The 16,997-nt window shown below is 56.0% G+C and overlaps 2 protein-coding genes across 2 annotated transcripts; one reads left to right on the top strand and one right to left on the bottom strand.

Moving 5' to 3' along the window:
- Nucleotides 1-3,739: 3,739 nt before the first annotated feature.
- Nucleotides 3,740-6,596, bottom strand: FIZ1 (FLT3 interacting zinc finger 1). Its single transcript, XM_077840442.1, has 2 exons — nt 6,482-6,596; nt 3,740-5,694 (listed from the first exon to the last, which is right to left on the bottom strand). The coding sequence occupies exon 2, from the start codon at nt 5,668-5,670 to the stop codon at nt 4,252-4,254; it is 1,419 nt and encodes a 472-aa protein (XP_077696568.1). The 5' UTR covers nt 5,671-5,694; nt 6,482-6,596; the 3' UTR covers nt 3,740-4,251.
- A 7,749-nt stretch (nt 6,597-14,345) lies between these two features.
- On the top strand, nt 14,346-15,297 carry LOC144279326 (uncharacterized). The gene is made up of 2 exons (XM_077840797.1): nt 14,346-14,514; nt 14,738-15,297. The coding sequence occupies exons 1-2, from the start codon at nt 14,346-14,348 to the stop codon at nt 15,295-15,297; spliced, it is 729 nt and encodes a 242-aa protein (XP_077696923.1).
- The last annotated feature ends 1,700 nt before the right edge of the window (nt 15,298-16,997 follow it).

Below are 16,997 nucleotides of genomic sequence, written 5' to 3'. Positions count from 1 at the left end.
TGACAAGGGGTGAGCTGACTGGATTTGCTGACCCGAAGAACAAGGAGCAGACGCCCCAGGGAGTCCTGCCCAATCTCGGGGCCTGTACGTGTCCCCCACACCCTCCCATCCAGTTTTTGGCGTCCGGAAGAAATAAAAGCCAGGACTTGGTCAGGAGGGGGAAAGAGGTTTTTTTATTTCCTGGTTTTTCAGCGTCGAGCTTCTCAGCGGGGAAGTCCGGGGGAATTTTTACAAACAAAGGGAGAAAATAAAACAACGCTAAACTATTTTAAACCAAAAAAAGATTCTTTAAAACGGGGATCTGGCTCTTGGGAACTAGAGTTGGCGCCATAGCAGGATATCACATGCAGGGATTCCCCGTTCCGCCACGGGATAGGGGAGGCCCAGTCAATCCAAAATCTGAGATTCACTCTCTTCCCACCTCTGGCTCCAGCGTCTGTCTCCCCTCCCCTCAAAACCAGCGCCGTGTTCCTTCTGCAGCTGACGAAAGCGTCCACAGATCTCCATTCCTGGGAGACCCCACAATAACAAGCTGATGTGTGTGGCCCAGTGTTGAGGAGACCCTACAATAATAAGCCCTAGTGGCTGCAGCCTAGTGTCCAGCAGAGATCTCACAACTGCAAACCAGTGTGGGCAACCATGTGTTTTTGAGAGCCCCAACAATAACAAAGCGGTGTGTGCAGCCCCAGCACTCCTGAGACAATCTATAACAAGCATGACCTTGCGAATTTCTTAGAGACCCTACAATAACCGAAGGGTCTGGAGCACACAACCGAGAGACCCTACAATAACACACCAGCGTGCAATGGGAGAGAAGCATCTTTTCGAGGATGTAGCTGGGTGAGAGGGCATGTGGAAGGTTGGGGGAGGGGTGCCCGAGTGACACCCCCACATCCTGCAGTGGTTTCTGGTTCCATTTCAATTACTAGCGCATCCGCGCTCAAGGCTTAGAAGAGACGAGCAGGGCTAGAGCCAAGCTCACAGGCTTGCTGGTTCTCCAGTCGCCCGCGTGGACCAGGATGTGCATGCATGTGAAGGGATCTTGGCCATCACTCAGGATTTGGGATTAGAGGTGGGATCCAAGCTGATGCCTCCACACAGACTGGATGGCAGCGTGGCAGCTCAGGCTGCCTGGGTCAGCGTCGCACGGACTGCGGTGCAGGGAAGAATCTGGAGGTTCCTTCTGGTCCAACTGGGTCTGAGTCTGTATTGTAAAGGCCCAGCCTAGTCTGTGGGGCAGCCTTCAGCCACAGTCCTAAAATTCCCCAATATTCTGCTCTCCCTAGACGATAGATTCATAAACTGGAATAAATTGGACGTAGCTCCATTGAGTCAATGGGGCCAGACCCCCAGCTGGTGTCAGTGGGCCATAGCTCCATTGAGTCAATGGGGCCAGACCCTCAGCTGGGGTCAATGGCCATAGCTCCACTGAGTCCATGAGGCCAGACCCCCAGCTGGTGTGAACTGATAAGAGATGGTCCCTGACAGGGGGTCACAGGGGAAAGATGGGGGCACACGGGACAAAACCACTGAGCAGAGCAATGAAGGAAGGGATAGTGTCCAGGAGACACTATGGCCCTGGATGTACAGAGACCCCTAGTGGGGATGCCGGGCGGCGCAGGCTGGGGCAGTGCCAGGGTCCCTCTGGGCCCAGGGACCCCTAGTGAGGATGCCAGGCAGTGCAGGCCAGGGGAGTCAGTAGTCTCAGTGCAGAATCCCTAGGTATATTCAGTCTAAGTGACAGCTGGGTCTTCTGTCCCTTGGAGGCGAGGGCAGGGCTGAAGCCAACCCCCTGATAACTAGCCTATGGCGCACAGCTGGCTGAGCACTTTCAAAAGACCCCGCAATAACAGACTGGCCCGCACAGTCCCAGCGCCCTCTAACAGCTGCGCAGTGCCAAGCTTATGAGGGACCGGACAATGACGAGCCAGCATATGTAGTGAGACCCTACAATAACAAACCAGCGTGTACAATGAGACCCTAAAATAACAAACCAGCGTGTACAACCCAGCACTAATGAGTGATCCTGCAATAACAAACTGGCTTGCGCTCATGAGTAACTCTACAGCAATAAGAAAAGGAGGACTTGTGGCCTTATTGGGATCCAGGAAGTGGGCGGGCAAAGCTCGCCCACTGCTAAAGGATCCCCCCCCAGCCTAAGGGGGAGATCCACAGGACCTGGGAAACCAAATAATTACGGGGGACAACTAATGACTTGTGGCACCTTAGAGACTAACCAATTTATTTGAGCATAAGCTTTCCTGAGCTACAGCTCACTTCATCGGATGCATTCAGTGGAAAATACAGTGGGGAGATTTATATCCATAGAGAACATGAAACAATGGGTGTTACCATACACGCTGTATGGTTACGCGATTACAGACATGAAAGTTGCGATATTACAACAGAAAAACTTCAAATCCAGACTCCAGCCAGAGACTGCTGAATTGGAATTCATTTGCAAATTGGATACAATTAACTTAGGCTTGAATAGAGACTGGGAGTGGCTAAGTCATTATGCAAGGTAACCTATTTACCCTTGTTTTCCTAACCCCCCCCCCCACATTCTTGTTAAACCCTGGATTTGTGCTGGAAATGGCCCACCTTGATTATCATACACATTGTAAGGAGAGTGATCACTTTAGATAAGCTATTACCAACAGGAGAGCGGTTTTGTTTGGGGAGGGGTTGGGGGGGGAGAAAACCTGGATTTGTGCTGGAAATGGCCCACCTTGATTATCATACACATTGTAAGGAGAGTGATCACTTTACATAAGCTATTACCAGCAGGAGAGTGGGGTGGGGGGATAGAAAACCTTTTGTAATGATAAACACCCATTTTTTCATGATTTGTGTGTATAAAAACAAACATCTTCTGTATTTTCCACAGTATGCATCAGATGAAGTGAGCTGTAGCTCACGAAAGCTTATGCTCAAATAAATTGGTTAGTCTCTAAGGTGCCACAAGTACTCCTTTTCTTTTTGCGAATACAGACTAACACGGCTGCTACTCTGAAAACTGTAATGAGAGTGATCACTTAAGATGAGCTATTACCAGCAGGAGGGGGGGGAACCTTTTGTAGTGATAATCAAGGTGGGCCATTTCCAGCAGTTGACAAGAACTTCTGAGGAACAGTGAGGGGTGGAAGGGGGGAATAAACATGGGGAAACAGGTTTCAGAGTAACAGCCGTGTTAGTCCGTATTCGCAAAAAGAAAAGGAGTACTTGTGTCACCTTAGAGACTAATCAATTTATTTGAGCATAAGCTTTCGTGAGCTACAGCTCACTTCATCGGATGCATACTGTGGAAACTGCAGAAGACATTATATACACAGAGACCATGAAGGTGGGAGGAGGTATTGTTTCATGATCTCTGTGTGTATATAAAGTCTGCTGCAGTTTCCACGGTATGCATCCGATGAAGTGAGCTGTAGCTCACGAAAGCTTATGCTCAAATAAATTGGTTAGCCTCTAAGGTGTCACAAGTACTCCTTTTCTTCATGGGGAAACAGTTTACTTCCCCATGTTTGCAAACTGGATACAATTAACTTAGTCTTGAATAGAGACTGGCAGTGGATGGGTCATTACACAAAGTAAACTATTTCCCCATGTTTATTCCCCCCCTCCACGCCCCACTGTTCCTCAGACATTCTTGTCAACTGCTGGAAATGGCCCACCTTGATTATCACTACAAAAGGTTCCCCTTCCCCCCCCCTCCCCCCGCTGGTAATAGCTCACTTTAAGTGATCACTCTTGTTACAGTGTGTATGGTAACACCCATTGTTTCATGTTCTCTATGGATATAAATCTCCCCACTGTATTTTCCACTGAATGCATCCAATGAAGCGAGCTGTAGCTCACGAAAGCTTATGCTCAAATAAATTGGTTAGTCTCTAAGGTGCCACAAGTACTCCTTTTCTTTTTGCGAATACAGACTATCATGGCTGCTACTCTGAAACCTGTCTACAGCAATAGATTGCCATTTGTAATTAGACCCTACAAAAACAAACTGGCATGTGCTGAGAGACCCTGCAATAACAGACCGATCTGTGCAGCCCAGCGCTCATGAGTGACCCTAAATAACAAACCGACACATGCCAGAGATCCTACAAAAACAAACCGGTGTGCAGAGCCCAGCACCAAGAGGGCACACGAACAGAACATGCCGGCCCGTGGCCAAGCCAACAGGGAGAGCCAGAGGTGGGAGGCAGGACGCGCAGGCCGGCTGGGGCTGCCAGGGGTCCCACCCGGCTAGTCAATACCGCGGTGCAGTTTGAGGTGGCGGGAGAGGTTGCTGAAGGTGATGAAACCCTTGTGGCAGACGCTGCACTGGAAGGGGCGCTCCCCGCTGTGGAGCAGCCGGTGCCGTTTCAGGTAGCACTCGTGCCGGAAGAACTTGCCACACTCGGTGCACTGGTAGGGTTTCTCGCCCGTGTGCACCAGCACGTGCCGGTCCAGGTCCCGCGGGCTGCGGAAGAACTTCTCGCACTCCGTGCACTTGTAGAGCTTCTTGCCGGGCCGGGCGGGGAAAGCCCGTAGCTCCAGCCGCGGCACCAGGTGGCGCTCCAGCTCCCCGCCGGTTGGTGGCACAGGCCCTGCCGCCACCGGCTGGGGGGCGCCCTCCGGGGGCAGCAGCATGGCGTGGCTCAGCTGGTGGGCCTCCAGGGGCGGCAGGGCCCCAAAGCTCATGCCACAGATGCCGCAGGCGAAGGAGGCCTCGCCCGTGTGGGCCGCCAGGTGGGCGGCCAGGGCGCCAGCGTTGGCAAAGAAGGTGCCACACTCGCACTGGTACAGGCTGTCCAGAGGGCGGGTGTCCTGGGGCTTGCAGGCCGGGCAGCCCAGCCCCTGCGGCTCCTGCTGCCCCGGGACCCCCTTGCCCGCGCAGCCTTGGCATGGCAGGAGCAGCGGCCGGTCCTTGGCATGGGTGAGTTTGTGGCGCTCCAGCAGGGAGGGGGCATTAAAGTCCCGCTCGCAGTCGGGGCACTTGAAGGGCTTGATGTCGGTGTGGGCCAGCCAGTGCTTCCCCAGCTCGGGCGCCAGCCGGAAGCGACGCCCACAGGCCCCGCAGCCATAGGGGGCCGCCCGCCCCTGGCCGCACAGGCGCTCCAGGCAGCGGGTGGTGCCGGGTGGCTCGGGGGCGCCCCCTCCGGGGGACGGACGGTGCTGGCGCTTGAGGTGGCGGCCCAGACTGCTGCGGGAGGAGAAGCGGAGCTCGCAGATGTGGCAGCAGTAGGGTTTCTCGCCCGTGTGCACCACCTGGTGGTGGAGCAGGCCGGTGGAGTCGCGGAAGCCCTTGGGGCAGACGGTGCAGCGGTAGGGGCGTTCGCCAGTGTGGCTGCGGATGTGGTTGACCAGGTTGAAGGAATGCTTGAAGCTCTTGCTGCAGTGTGGGCACTGGAAGGGTTTGAGCTCCGTGTGCCGGGCAAAGTGGCGCCGCAGGTCCGAGCGGTACCGGAAGCTCTTGTCGCACTCGGAGCAGTGGAAGGGCACCCGGGCGCCCGCCCCATTGTCTGTCAGAGGGGTTGGCGCTGGCCCGTCGGGGCCGTCCTCTGGGTCCGAGCATGGCACCATGCGCTCGATGGTGCCAGGCGCCCGGCCAGGGAGCTGCCCGGGCTCCTCTGCCCAGCCGGTGCCCAGTCCCTCAGGCAGATCAGTGCCATAGCACTCCATCACCGCCGGGTCCCACGGACGCCTCTGGGAATCGCAAACAGGAGCCGAGTCAGTGATACTCCCTCTAGGGGGCGCTGGCCGTGATCCAGCCCCAGAGTGAGGACTGGCTGGCTCAAGGGAGCAGGGAATGGGGCACGGGGCTTGTCCCCTCTAGGGGGCGCCGGCTCCCATCCGGCCCAAGGGTGGGGACAGCCTGGCTCAAGGGACTGGTAATTACCCGCAGGCCGTTATACACCCGCCGGCCTCGTTAATCTCCTGATCCCTGTTGCCCGGTTCTCAGCGCCCTGAGCGGAGGAAGCAGATTAATTCCAAAGCCCTGGCTCTGCCGCTCTATTTATAACCGCTCAGGCCACCAGCCAGTGGAAACCTCCTGTGACTGCCGGGGGCAGGGCAGGACTCCTGGGTTCTCTCCCCAGCTCTGGCAGGGGAGTGGGGGCGAGGGGTTAGAGCAGAGGGACTGGGAGCCAGGACTCCTGGGTTCTCTCCCCAGCTCTGGCAGGGGAGTGGGGGCGAGTGGTTAGAGCAGGGGGCAGGGCAGGACTCCTGGGTTCTCTCCCCAGCTCTGGCAGGGGAGTGGGGGCGAGTGGTTAGAGCAGGGGGCAGGGCAGGACTCCTGGGTTCTCTCCCCAGCTCTGGCAGGGGAGTGGGGGCGAGTGGTTAGAGCAGGGGGCTGGGAGCCACGAGACCCCACAGCCCTGCCAGAGGCGGGGGTTTCCCTCCCTCCCTCCAGCCCCACTCCTGGTCCTTTGGGCTCCCCCAGTCCTCGGTGGGGGGGCGCCCCCCGCGGGGGTCCCCGCCCCCCAGTACTTACAGCTCCCTCTGGGCGCCGACATTTTGGCAGCCAGGGCTCGTCACTTCCGCCCCGGGCGGGGGGGTCGCGGCTGCCGGCCCCACGGGAAGATGGGGGGGGGTAGGCTGTGCCCCTCCTCGTCCCGTTCCCCCAATGCCCGCCCCCAGCTCCCTGATTGGACACAGACGGACCCAATGGGCCCTTCGCTCCCCCCCGATATCTCCACTTCCTGCCGAGGCCCAGCCCCCTACCCCCATCTTGGCTATGGGCAAAGGGGTGGGTACTGGGACAGACGCCATCTTGTCTGTGGGCAAGGAGAGGAACACAGTCAGAGAGGCGCCATCTTGACTAGGGGCAGGGAGGGTTGTAGTCAGAGAGGCGCTATCTTGATTGTGGGCAGGGAGAGGTGTAGTCAGAGAAGAGCCATACTGACTGTGGGCAGGGAAGGGAACACAGTCAGAGAGGCGCCATATTGACTGTGGGCAGGGAGAGGCGTAATCAGAGAGGTGCCATCTTGCGTGTGGGCAACGGGGCGTTGTGGAGGGCAATGAACCATCTTTACTGTGGGCAAAAGGGGGCAGAGGGGAGGCAATATCTTTACTGCGGGCAGGGAAGTAAAACATTCCAAGAGGCTCCCTCTGGTGGACCACAGAAGGGGCAGACAGAGAGAAGCCATCTTGACTGTGGGCAAAGAGGGGCGAGGCCCCATGCCCCAGTCTCCGCCCCCCTGAGCCAGCCAGTCCCTGCCCTGGGGCTGGATGGGAGCCTGCATCCCCTAGAGGGGAAAGGCCCTGATCCCCATTCCCCACCCCCTGAGCCAACAGCCCCCTTCCCCCCATCGTATGAAGAAGACAGGCACAGACATTGTATTCTCATCTTGTTTATCTGGCAAGGGGCTGGGGTGTTCGGGGAGGGGCGGGTCCCCGTCCGTGCACAGGCAAGCCACTAAGTTCTGTGCAAAAAGAAAAGGAGTACTTGTGGCACCTTAGAGACTAACAAATTTACAGCTACAGCTCACTTCGTCAGATGCATGTAGTGGAAAATACAGTGGGGAGATTTTATATACACAAAGAACGTGAAACAATGGGTGTTACCGCCCGACAGGGGCCACCTGGGTAAACTTTTCAAAATGCAAAAGTGGGACACATGCAGGAACCCCACCCCCTCTGTGGCCCCGCCCCCTGGCCAGGCTGGAAGCCAGAGCCGGGCAGTGGTAAGAGCCGCTTATGGAGCCCAGGCCACCATGGGGAGCTCCAGACCCTCCACCTGCCCAGAATGAGGATCCTGGGTGCCCAAGAGCAGCTGCCAGCTTGTGTCCCAGCCCCCCACCTGGGGCGTGCTGCCCTAGGGTCAGAAGCCACCTCCACCAGGGGTCACAGATTGCCTTCCCCTAGGGGTCAGAGGTCACTCTGGGGGTCAGAGGCCACCTCCCCTTGGGGGCTCGTGGATTCCGTCCCTCAGGTCTCCCTGGGAGTCTGTGGGGCAGGCAGGGGCCCGGCTCAGGCCCCTGGGAGTGGGGAAGCTGGTGGCTCTGCAGGCAGCACAGCTGGGTGTAGGCCTTGTGGCAGAGCGGGCAGCCATGCACCTGCTGGAGGCGCAGCAGGTCACTGGGCTCGCAGAAAGTCTTCCCGCAGGCCGTGCGGCAGTGGTCCTGCTCCCCGGTGCGGATCCACTGATGCCACTCCAGGCGCGCCAGCTGCCAGAAACTCTTGCTGCACAGGTGGCAGCCGAAGGGCCGGTGCCTGGTGCGGATCAGATGGCAGCGCCATAGGCCCAAGACCCGGGAGAAGGGCTTGGCACAGACACTTCGCTCCAGCACCTCCCGGCGCCCAGCTTTCTGTGGCAGTGCCAGGCAGCAGTGCCCTGCCTGAACTGTGACCGTGTGCAGGGGAGGATTCTCTTCAACCTCCCTAAATACCCCCTGTGCTTTCAGCTGGATTCTCTGTCACTTCCTCTCTCAAATACTTGGGGTGTTTCCTTGTGCTGTTAAACAGCCCCCGCGCCCCACCCCAGAGGGACCGTGTCTCAGCACCAGCCAAGGGGTCCCAGACAGTGACGCTCTGAGCTGGCCACTAATAATCAAAGATCAATAGATAATACAGTGCTATTAATCATTTTTATAATCGACCAGTAAAGGTATTGGTTAGTCACCAAATTGATGAATTGCTAATAATAAACCATTGATGAATATATAGATATTAAACATAATTAATAAACAAAACATTGCTACTGATAAGGACAATAAATGATACATTGCTATTAGTCAATATTATTATTGATTAATAAAGGTATTGATTAGTTGCTAATTACTTACCATCAATTCTATCTGTATTAACCATTATTATAACTTATAGCAAACTGATTAGTTACTAATAATTAACAATTAAGATAGCTTTATTGTTCCCTATCGTAACCAATTAATTAAGGTATACATTAGTGACAAATAATTAACCATTAATACAACTTTTTCAATCACTGTTGCAACTGATTGATGAAGGTATTTCATTATTACAACTCATGTACAGCTCGTGGGCCATTGTCCTAGCGCTACCGTAATACACATAATAAATAATGTACAGCACCTAGCACTATGGAGCCACAGCTGGGGCTCCCAGATGCTACCGTAATACACCTAATAAATAACAACAATAATAGATTTGTGCTGAACTTTAAGCCTGAACAGCCTGATTGAGTTTGGTGACTTCACTCACCAGCTTAAAGCTGGGCATCTAGGGAAGGGAAGACAGTATCCGTGCCTTTGGACTGGGTTTCTTTACGCAATCTGTCTCAACTGAGAAATCGTTTCAGGCTCAGTTATTTTTTTCATGAATCCATCGTATTATTGGGCAACTTGCCAGCGAGAGAGGCATGAAACCTGCACTTTCCACGCCATGATACGGAAAGAATTGGCGTGTGCGAGGGTTGGTGACTGATCGTTCTGTTTGGGGCAGTGCCGTGTGACTGGAGCTCAGCTATGTTGTAGCCCAGGTATGTTTCAGAAAGGTGGAAAAAGTGACCCGGTCAGTTGCAGGCCTGTTAGTCTGATGTCAGTTGGAGCCAAGGCTTTAGAACAAAATGTGAAGCCAAGAATGATCAAATTCCTGGAGGTAGACGGAAGAAGGGATGTAAACCCAAGGAGGATCGTGCCAGACTCGCCAGACTTCCTGCATTGAGACAATAACTGATGCTTTAGAGAAGAGAAGTGCAGTAGATCGGATATCCTTGGACTTCAGGGCAGCAGTTGACACAATGCCGCATGGGGAAATCGTAGTTAAATGAGAGAAGACGGGGAACTGGGAGACGGGTGAGGAACTCGGGCGTGGGGAGATGGCAGCAGGCCATGCTGGAAGGTGAATTATCGGACTGGAGTTGGCTACAAGAGGAAGTCCTCTTGGGACCAATCTTACTCGAGATCTTCATACCTGGCTTTGGCCCAAAAGGCCCCTAGCGGTGTGCTAACAGAATCTACCAGTGAGACAAAGCTGGGAAACACTGGAAGATTAAACAGGAAGATTTGGTCGGCCCTAAAGGCTGGAGTGAGAGAAGAAATGGGATTGCAACCCTGCCCATCCAGGCTAATAGCCATTGGTGGACCGATCCTCCAGGAATTTATCCAGGTCTTTTTTGAACCCAGTTATACGTTTGGCCTCCACAACATCCCCTGGCAATGAGTTCCACAGGTTGACTCTGCGGTGGGTGAAGAAATACTTCACTGTATTTGTTTTAAACCTGATGCCTGTTAATGTCATTGGCTGATCCCTAGTTCTTGTGTTATGGGAAGGGGTAAATAATACTTCTCTATTCACTTTATCCGAAACAGTCATGATTTTATAGACCTCAATTATATCCCCCCTCAGTCCGGCTGAGCCCTCACGGCTGCTGTACCAGGCTGCTCCCCCATGTCCAAGAAAGATGAATTCAGACAGGACCAGGGGCAGGGAAGAACTCATGGGGATGCCCAGCCAGGGGCGCCAGAACAGGGGGGGCAGGGGACCATGGCCCCATCACTTTTTACTGGCCCCGATCTCGGTGACTCTGTGTGTGGGCTGCGCCCGGCCCGACGGGGCCCCGATCTCGGTGACTCTGTGTCTGGGCAGCGCCCGGCCCGACGGGGCCCCCGATCTCGGTGACTCTGTGTCTGTGCAGCGCCCGGCCCGACGGGGCCCGGATCTCGGTGACTCTGTGTCTGGGCTGCGCCCGGCCTGACGGGGCCCCGATCTCGGTGACTCTGTGCCCGGGGCGGGGGGCCCTTGGTGCCATGGTCCGGCCGGGCACTGGGACCCAGCAGACTCCGGAGCCGGGGCTGGGCTCCTGCTCCCGGCCGGGGGCTCTGCTGGGTCCCGGTGCCCCGGCCCGGGCCGGCTGTCGGGAGCGGGCCTGGCAGCGCCGTTCCCTGCCGGCCGCAGAGCGCAGCGCGCCCGCCCCTTGCGCCCAGCTGCGGGATGAGAGCGAGAAGCAGGTACCGACTCGCCCGCCCCGCGCCGCCGCCAGCGCCCAGGGCAGCAGCCGGCTCCGGCTCCGGCATGGCGAGCCGCACGGGCTAACGGGCTCCGAGCGCCCCACACCGCCGGCCGGCACCGCAGCGGCCTGCCCGGGGGGAGACGAATGTCAGGGGGAGGGTCTGGGGCAGCCTGGGGAGGGGGTCTGGGCTGTGCCTGAGGACGGAAGGGGGACAGACACCGGGACAGACGGACACAGGGGCGCACACAGAGACAGACGCAGGGCACACAGACAGACAGACATGACAGGGTTCTACAGATAGACACAGACACACAGACAGACACTGGGATGCACAGACAGATGAACACAGGGACACACAGACAAACAGACACAGGATGCACCGACAGACACCGGGACACACAGACAGACACTGGGATGCACTGACAGACACAGGGATGTACATGCGGACACAGAACACACAGACCGATAGACACAAGGACGCACTGACAGAGAGACACAGGGACGCACAGACAGACAGAGGGACACACAGACAGACGGACACAGGGGCGCACAGATGGACACAGGGACGCGCAGACGGACAGACACAAGGACGCACAGACAGGGAGACACAGGCACACACAGACGGACACAGGGATGACACAGACAGACACAGGAATACGCAGACAGACATGGGGACACACAGACAGTCAGACACAGATGCACAGACAGAGGACACAGAGGCAGACAGACACCAAGATGCACAGACAGACACAGGGACATGCAGACAGACACAGGGATGCACAGGCAGAAGTAGACAGAGGACACACAGGACACACCGATATACACAGGGACGCACAGACAGACACAGGGATGCACAGACAGACACAGGGACACACAGACAGACACAGGGACGCACAGGCAGACACAGGGACGCACAGGCAGACACAGGGACACGCAGACAGACACAGGGACACACAGACAGACACAGGGATGCACAGGCAGACGTAGACAGAGGACACACAGGACACACCGATATACACAGGGATGCACAGACAGACACAGGGACACACAGACAGACACAGGGACGTGCAGACAGACATAGGGACGCACAGGCAGACACAGGGACACACAGACAGACACAGGGATGCACAGACAGACACAGGGAAACACAGACAGACACAGGGACGCACAGGCAGACACAGGGACACGCAGACAGACACAGGGACACGCAGACAGACACAGGGATGCACAGGCAGACGTAGACAGAGGACACACAGGACACACCGATATACACAGGGATGCACAGACAGACACAGGGACACACAGACAGACACAGGGACGTGCAGACAGACATAGGGACGCACAGGCAGACACAGGGACACACAGACAGACACAGGGACACGCAGACAGACACAGGGACATGCAGACAGACACAGGGATGCACAGGCAGACGTAGACAGAGGACACACAGGACACACCGATATACACAGGGATGCACAGACAGACACAGGGACACACAGACAAACACAGGGATGCACAGGCAGACACAGGGACACACAGACAGAGGACACAGAGACAGACAGGCACAGGGACGCACAGGCAGACACAGGGACACGCAGACAGACACAGGGATGCACAGGCAGACACAGGGACACACAGACAGAGGACACAGAGACAGACAGGCACAGGGACGCACAGACAGACACAGGGACGCACAGACAGACACAGGGATGCACAGGCAGACGTAGACAGAGGACACACAGGACACACCGATATACACAGGGATGCACAGACAGACACAGGGATGCACAGGCAGACGTAGACAGAGGACACACAGGACACACCGACAGACAATGGGACGCACAGACAGACACACCCATGCCCATTCCATCTCCGCCCCCTCCCCGTCTGTCAGGCGGGCAGGGCCCTGGCTCTGATGCCCTACACCTGCTGCTCTCCCTCCGCCTGATATAGCTGTCTCAGAAGCTGCCTGTGTCCAGCCCTGCTGCCAAGGGAGAGGCACCTCTCCTGGCCCCTGGCAGGGTGGCGTGGCATGTCGGGAGGTGCAAGGTGCTGCACATTCCTGATCACCTTCCTAGGCACAGGCAGTGGGCACTGGCTAGGGACAAGGGGCATAGCTGTGCCCTGGAGGGACGGGCACCCAGAGGGAGCAGTCCAGGGAACGGAGAGAGCTGGGGAGTGCAGGTGTAGGGGGCACTGTTAGGGAGAAGGGAGAAGGGGGAATTGGAGGGGTCTGGAGGGGTGAAGGAGGGATTAGAAGGAGGAGAAGGAAGGTGGATTGGGGGACAGGAGCAGGAAGCTGCTGGGAGTGGGACTCAGGACTCCTGGGTTCTCTCCTCTGCTCTGGGAGGGGAGTGGGGTAGGTTCTACTGGTTACAGCAGGGGGGCTGGGAGCCAGGACTCCTGGGTTCTATCTCCAGCTTTGCAAGGGGAGTGGTTGCTAAAGGTAATAATACCAATGTAATATATTTAGAATTCTGCAAGTTATTTGACTTGGTACTGCACAACATTTTGATTAAGAAACTAGAACGATACCAAATGAACCATATTTGAAAAAGTAGAAAAACACCCACAGATACTTATAATAAATTTCAGTTGGTATTCTATTATTGTTTAACAGTGCGATTAAAACGGCAATTAATTTTTGGAATCGTTTGACAGCCCTACTTTTAATATGGCTAAATGCCAATGTATCCAGCTAGGAATAGAGATGTCGGCCATGCGTATGGGCTGGGGGACCCTCTCCTGGGGAGCAGCGACTCTGCGGAGCAGCAACTCTGACAAAGATTTGGGGGTGGAGGGGGGATAATCAGCAGAACAGGAGCTCCCGTTGCCACTCTGTGACCAAAAGACCTAATACGATCATGGAAAATGGGGGAATCTCGAGTAAGCGCAGCGAGGTTATTTTACCCCTGGGATCCTGTGTCCTGTTCTGGTGCCCACCATTCAGGAAGGACGGTGATCAATCGGGGAGGGGTCAGAGAAGAGCTAGGAGAATGGTTGAAGGGTGAGAAAACCCATCTGAGAGGGAGAGACTCCAGGAGCTCGATCTCGTTAGCTTCACAGAGAGAAGGTTCAGGGGTGACTTGTTCCCCGGCTATCAGGACCTCCCTGGGGAACAAATATATAATAACCGTCTCTTCAGTCCAGCACAGGAAGGTCTAACACCATCCAATGGCTGGAAGCTAAAGCTAGACAAATTCCGCCCGGAAACGAGACATCCCTTTTTAACGGTCAGAGTAATTAACCACTGGTGGAGTCTCCATCACTGACAGTGTCTATCGGGTGGGGAGTAGATGACAGGACGATCCCGCTCTGGCTCCAGAGTGGATGGGACCCGCTGGGGCGTCTCTGGCTCTCACCCTGTCCCCTTGCCCCGCAGCGATGGCCGGGTAGGCGACCAGAGTGCCGACACAGCCGCCGGATGGAGCCAGCCCAGCGGAGGGAGTGGGACGCCGCACAGCGGGGCAGCCCGCCCTCGAAGACGGCAGAGGGTGGCGAGGGCCATCCGGGCAGCCAGGCCTGGCAGGACCTGGAGGTGACGGGGATCTGGCCAGCCAGCGCCCGCTACGCCCAGCCCATGCCCAAGTGGGGTGAGGCTGCAGCCCGGGGCAGGCGGCCAGAGGGCCCGGGGGGTGTCGCGGGCCCAGCCGGAGCCCCCCAAGCCAGGCCCGAGGGCAACGTGGGGTCCCAAGCTGCACTCGGCCCTGACGGGGTGGCCCCGGGGTGGGGACCCCCCGCAAACCCCGCCCCCGAAACCACGGGGCCCCTACCGCAGCCGGCTGGCCGGCCCCGGCTGGCTCCTCCCACCGGAAGCGGCGGGAGCGGGCGTCTCCCCGTCGCCCCCCGAGGGCTCACTGGAGGACAACCTGCTGCTGATCGATGCCCAGGGCGTGCCCTACACGGTGTCCCGGCGGGACTTGGAGGCGGGGCCGGCCCCGGCCCCCCGGCGGGCGCACTGCTGCCCCGTGTGCCGGCGGGCCTTCCTGTACCTCTCGGACCTGGAGCGGCATCGCATCAGCCACTCGGAGCACAAGCCGCACCTGTGCCGGGCCTGCGGCAAGGCCTTCAAGCGGGCCTCCCACCTGCAGCGGCACCGGAACATCCACACCGGCGAGCGCCCCTTCCGCTGCGCCGTCTGCCAGAAGGGCTTCCGGGAGTCGGGCGAGCTGCTGCGGCACCAGCGGGTGCACACGGGCGAGAAGCCCTACCAGTGCCCGCTCTGCCGCCTGCGCTTCACCGAGCGCAATACCCTCCGGCGGCACGCCAAGCGCAAGCACGCCCGCGAGGCCTGCTGCCAGGGCGCCTGGGCCGGCGGGGCCGAGGGCCGGCCCGGCTGGGCAGGGGAGGGCGGCCAGGAGGTGGGGCCCCCCTGACAGCACCGGCAGCGAGGGGGGAGGGAGCGAGGCTGAGGGTCAGCCCCCTCAACTGCTCCGGGATCCCTGGGGATGAGGGGCATTGGGGATGGAATGAAATTGGGGGTCTCTGGGAGATGGGGTCCCTGGGGATGGAGCGAGACTGGGGGTCAGCCTCCCCCTCCCCCCAGCTGCACTGGGATCCCAGGGAGATGGGGGCAGGGACCCCTGGATCGTGCCGGGTCCCTGGGGGTGGAGTGAGGCTCGGGGTCAGGGCTGCTGCCGCTACTGACTGCCCTGTGTGATGCCACGACCCCTGGGGATTCAGTGGGTGGGGGAAGGAGCCACCTCCCCCCGCCAGGCACTATCCCTCCAGGGATGGGGGGGAGGGAACAACTGTGTCTGGGGGGAGGCACATGAAGGGAACGATTGTCTGGGGGGGGTGCACACTGTCCAGGCGCTCCCCCAGCGGACTCAATAAAGATGTTGGCTCTGTATGGCTGTCTGCGAACTCCTTGGAGGGGGGGCCCATTTGGCGGGGTGAGCAGGATACCAGGGTAGATGGGCCCATGGGTCTGATCCGAGGGGCAGGGAGGGGGCGGGATAACAGGGTAGATGGACCCATGGGTCTGATCTGAGAGGCAGGGAGGGAGTGGGATACCAGGGTAGATGGGCCAGTGGGTCTGATCAGGGGGGCGGGGAGGGGTAATAAGAGAAGGCAGGAGAATGATGGTTCATTGTGGGGGGGAGTATGTGGTAGGGGGAGGTGTGCTGTGTGGTAGGGGGTGGTGGGGTGACTCATCCAGCTGTGGCCCCACTTCTGGAAATGCACTGAGGGATCAAGCTCCAGGGAACACAAAGCTGACCATGAAACCTGCCCCCAGTTAGCCCCACTGTGCAATCTGGGGACACTGGGAGCCCCCAGGAAAGACTGAAAGAGACCCTCACTCCAGGGCGGGGCTGAGATCTCACCCAACTCACGGAACATGGTAGATCCCATGGCAAGGACCCAACCCACAGCAAGGCTGAGACCCCTCACCCCAATTCATTACACATGGTACATCCCAGGGAGAGACGCAAGAAGCAAGGAAATTCCCAAACAAAAAAGTTTGTGAAGTTGGATTTGTGGGCATAAACCGTTTAATTAATTAATTAATTAAGGAAATTCCCAGATCAAAAAAATACTTCTTTAAGATAGAATTGAGGTTCTAACAAAAGAAAATCTCAAAAATAAAATATTTTATAAGTACAGGACAGTAAAATTAAACTAAAAATGAAAGTAAGATTTAAGATTTAAAATGTTAATATTTTAAAACTAAATTAAACTAGACACAACAAAACATTACAATGAAATATGACTGAAAGTTTAACCTTTTAATAACTGTAAAGTAAATTAAAATTGAATAAAACCATTAATGTTAAAATAAAATCAGATTTAAAATTTTAATAAATCTAAAGTAAATGATCTAAATTATAAAATAAAATAAGATTTACAGTTTTAATAATTTTAAAAGCAAATGAAAATGAAAAATGGAAATCAAATAAGATTTAAAATTGTAATGTTTAAATTAAAATTAAATAACAAATGAAAATAAAATAAAATTTAAAATTGTAACCATTTTAAATATAACATAAAAGTGAAAATAAAAGATTGAAAATTTAAAATTTTAACATTTTTAAAGTAAATTAAAATAATATGATTTAAAATATTAGTCATTTTA

This window comes from Eretmochelys imbricata, chromosome 23 (genome assembly GCF_965152235.1).
Source record: "Eretmochelys imbricata isolate rEreImb1 chromosome 23, rEreImb1.hap1, whole genome shotgun sequence".
Lineage (NCBI taxonomy): Eukaryota > Metazoa > Chordata > Testudines > Cheloniidae > Eretmochelys > Eretmochelys imbricata.
The sequence above is the reverse complement of the archived record's forward strand: the minus strand, read 5'-3'. Positions and strand labels throughout refer to the sequence as shown.

Excerpts from the sequence above, each read along its gene's own strand:
- FIZ1 (XM_077840442.1), bottom strand. The coding sequence starts at position 5,670 with ATGGAGTGCTATGGCACTGATCTGCCTGAGGGACTGGGCACCGGCTGG.
- LOC144279326 (XM_077840797.1), top strand. The coding sequence starts at position 14,346 with ATGGAGCCAGCCCAGCGGAGGGAGTGGGACGCCGCACAGCGGGGCAGC. Across the intron at positions 14,515-14,737 it reads CCAGCCCATGCCCAAGTGGG|CGGCGGGAGCGGGCGTCTCC; the intron begins GTGAGGCTGCAG and ends TCCCACCGGAAG.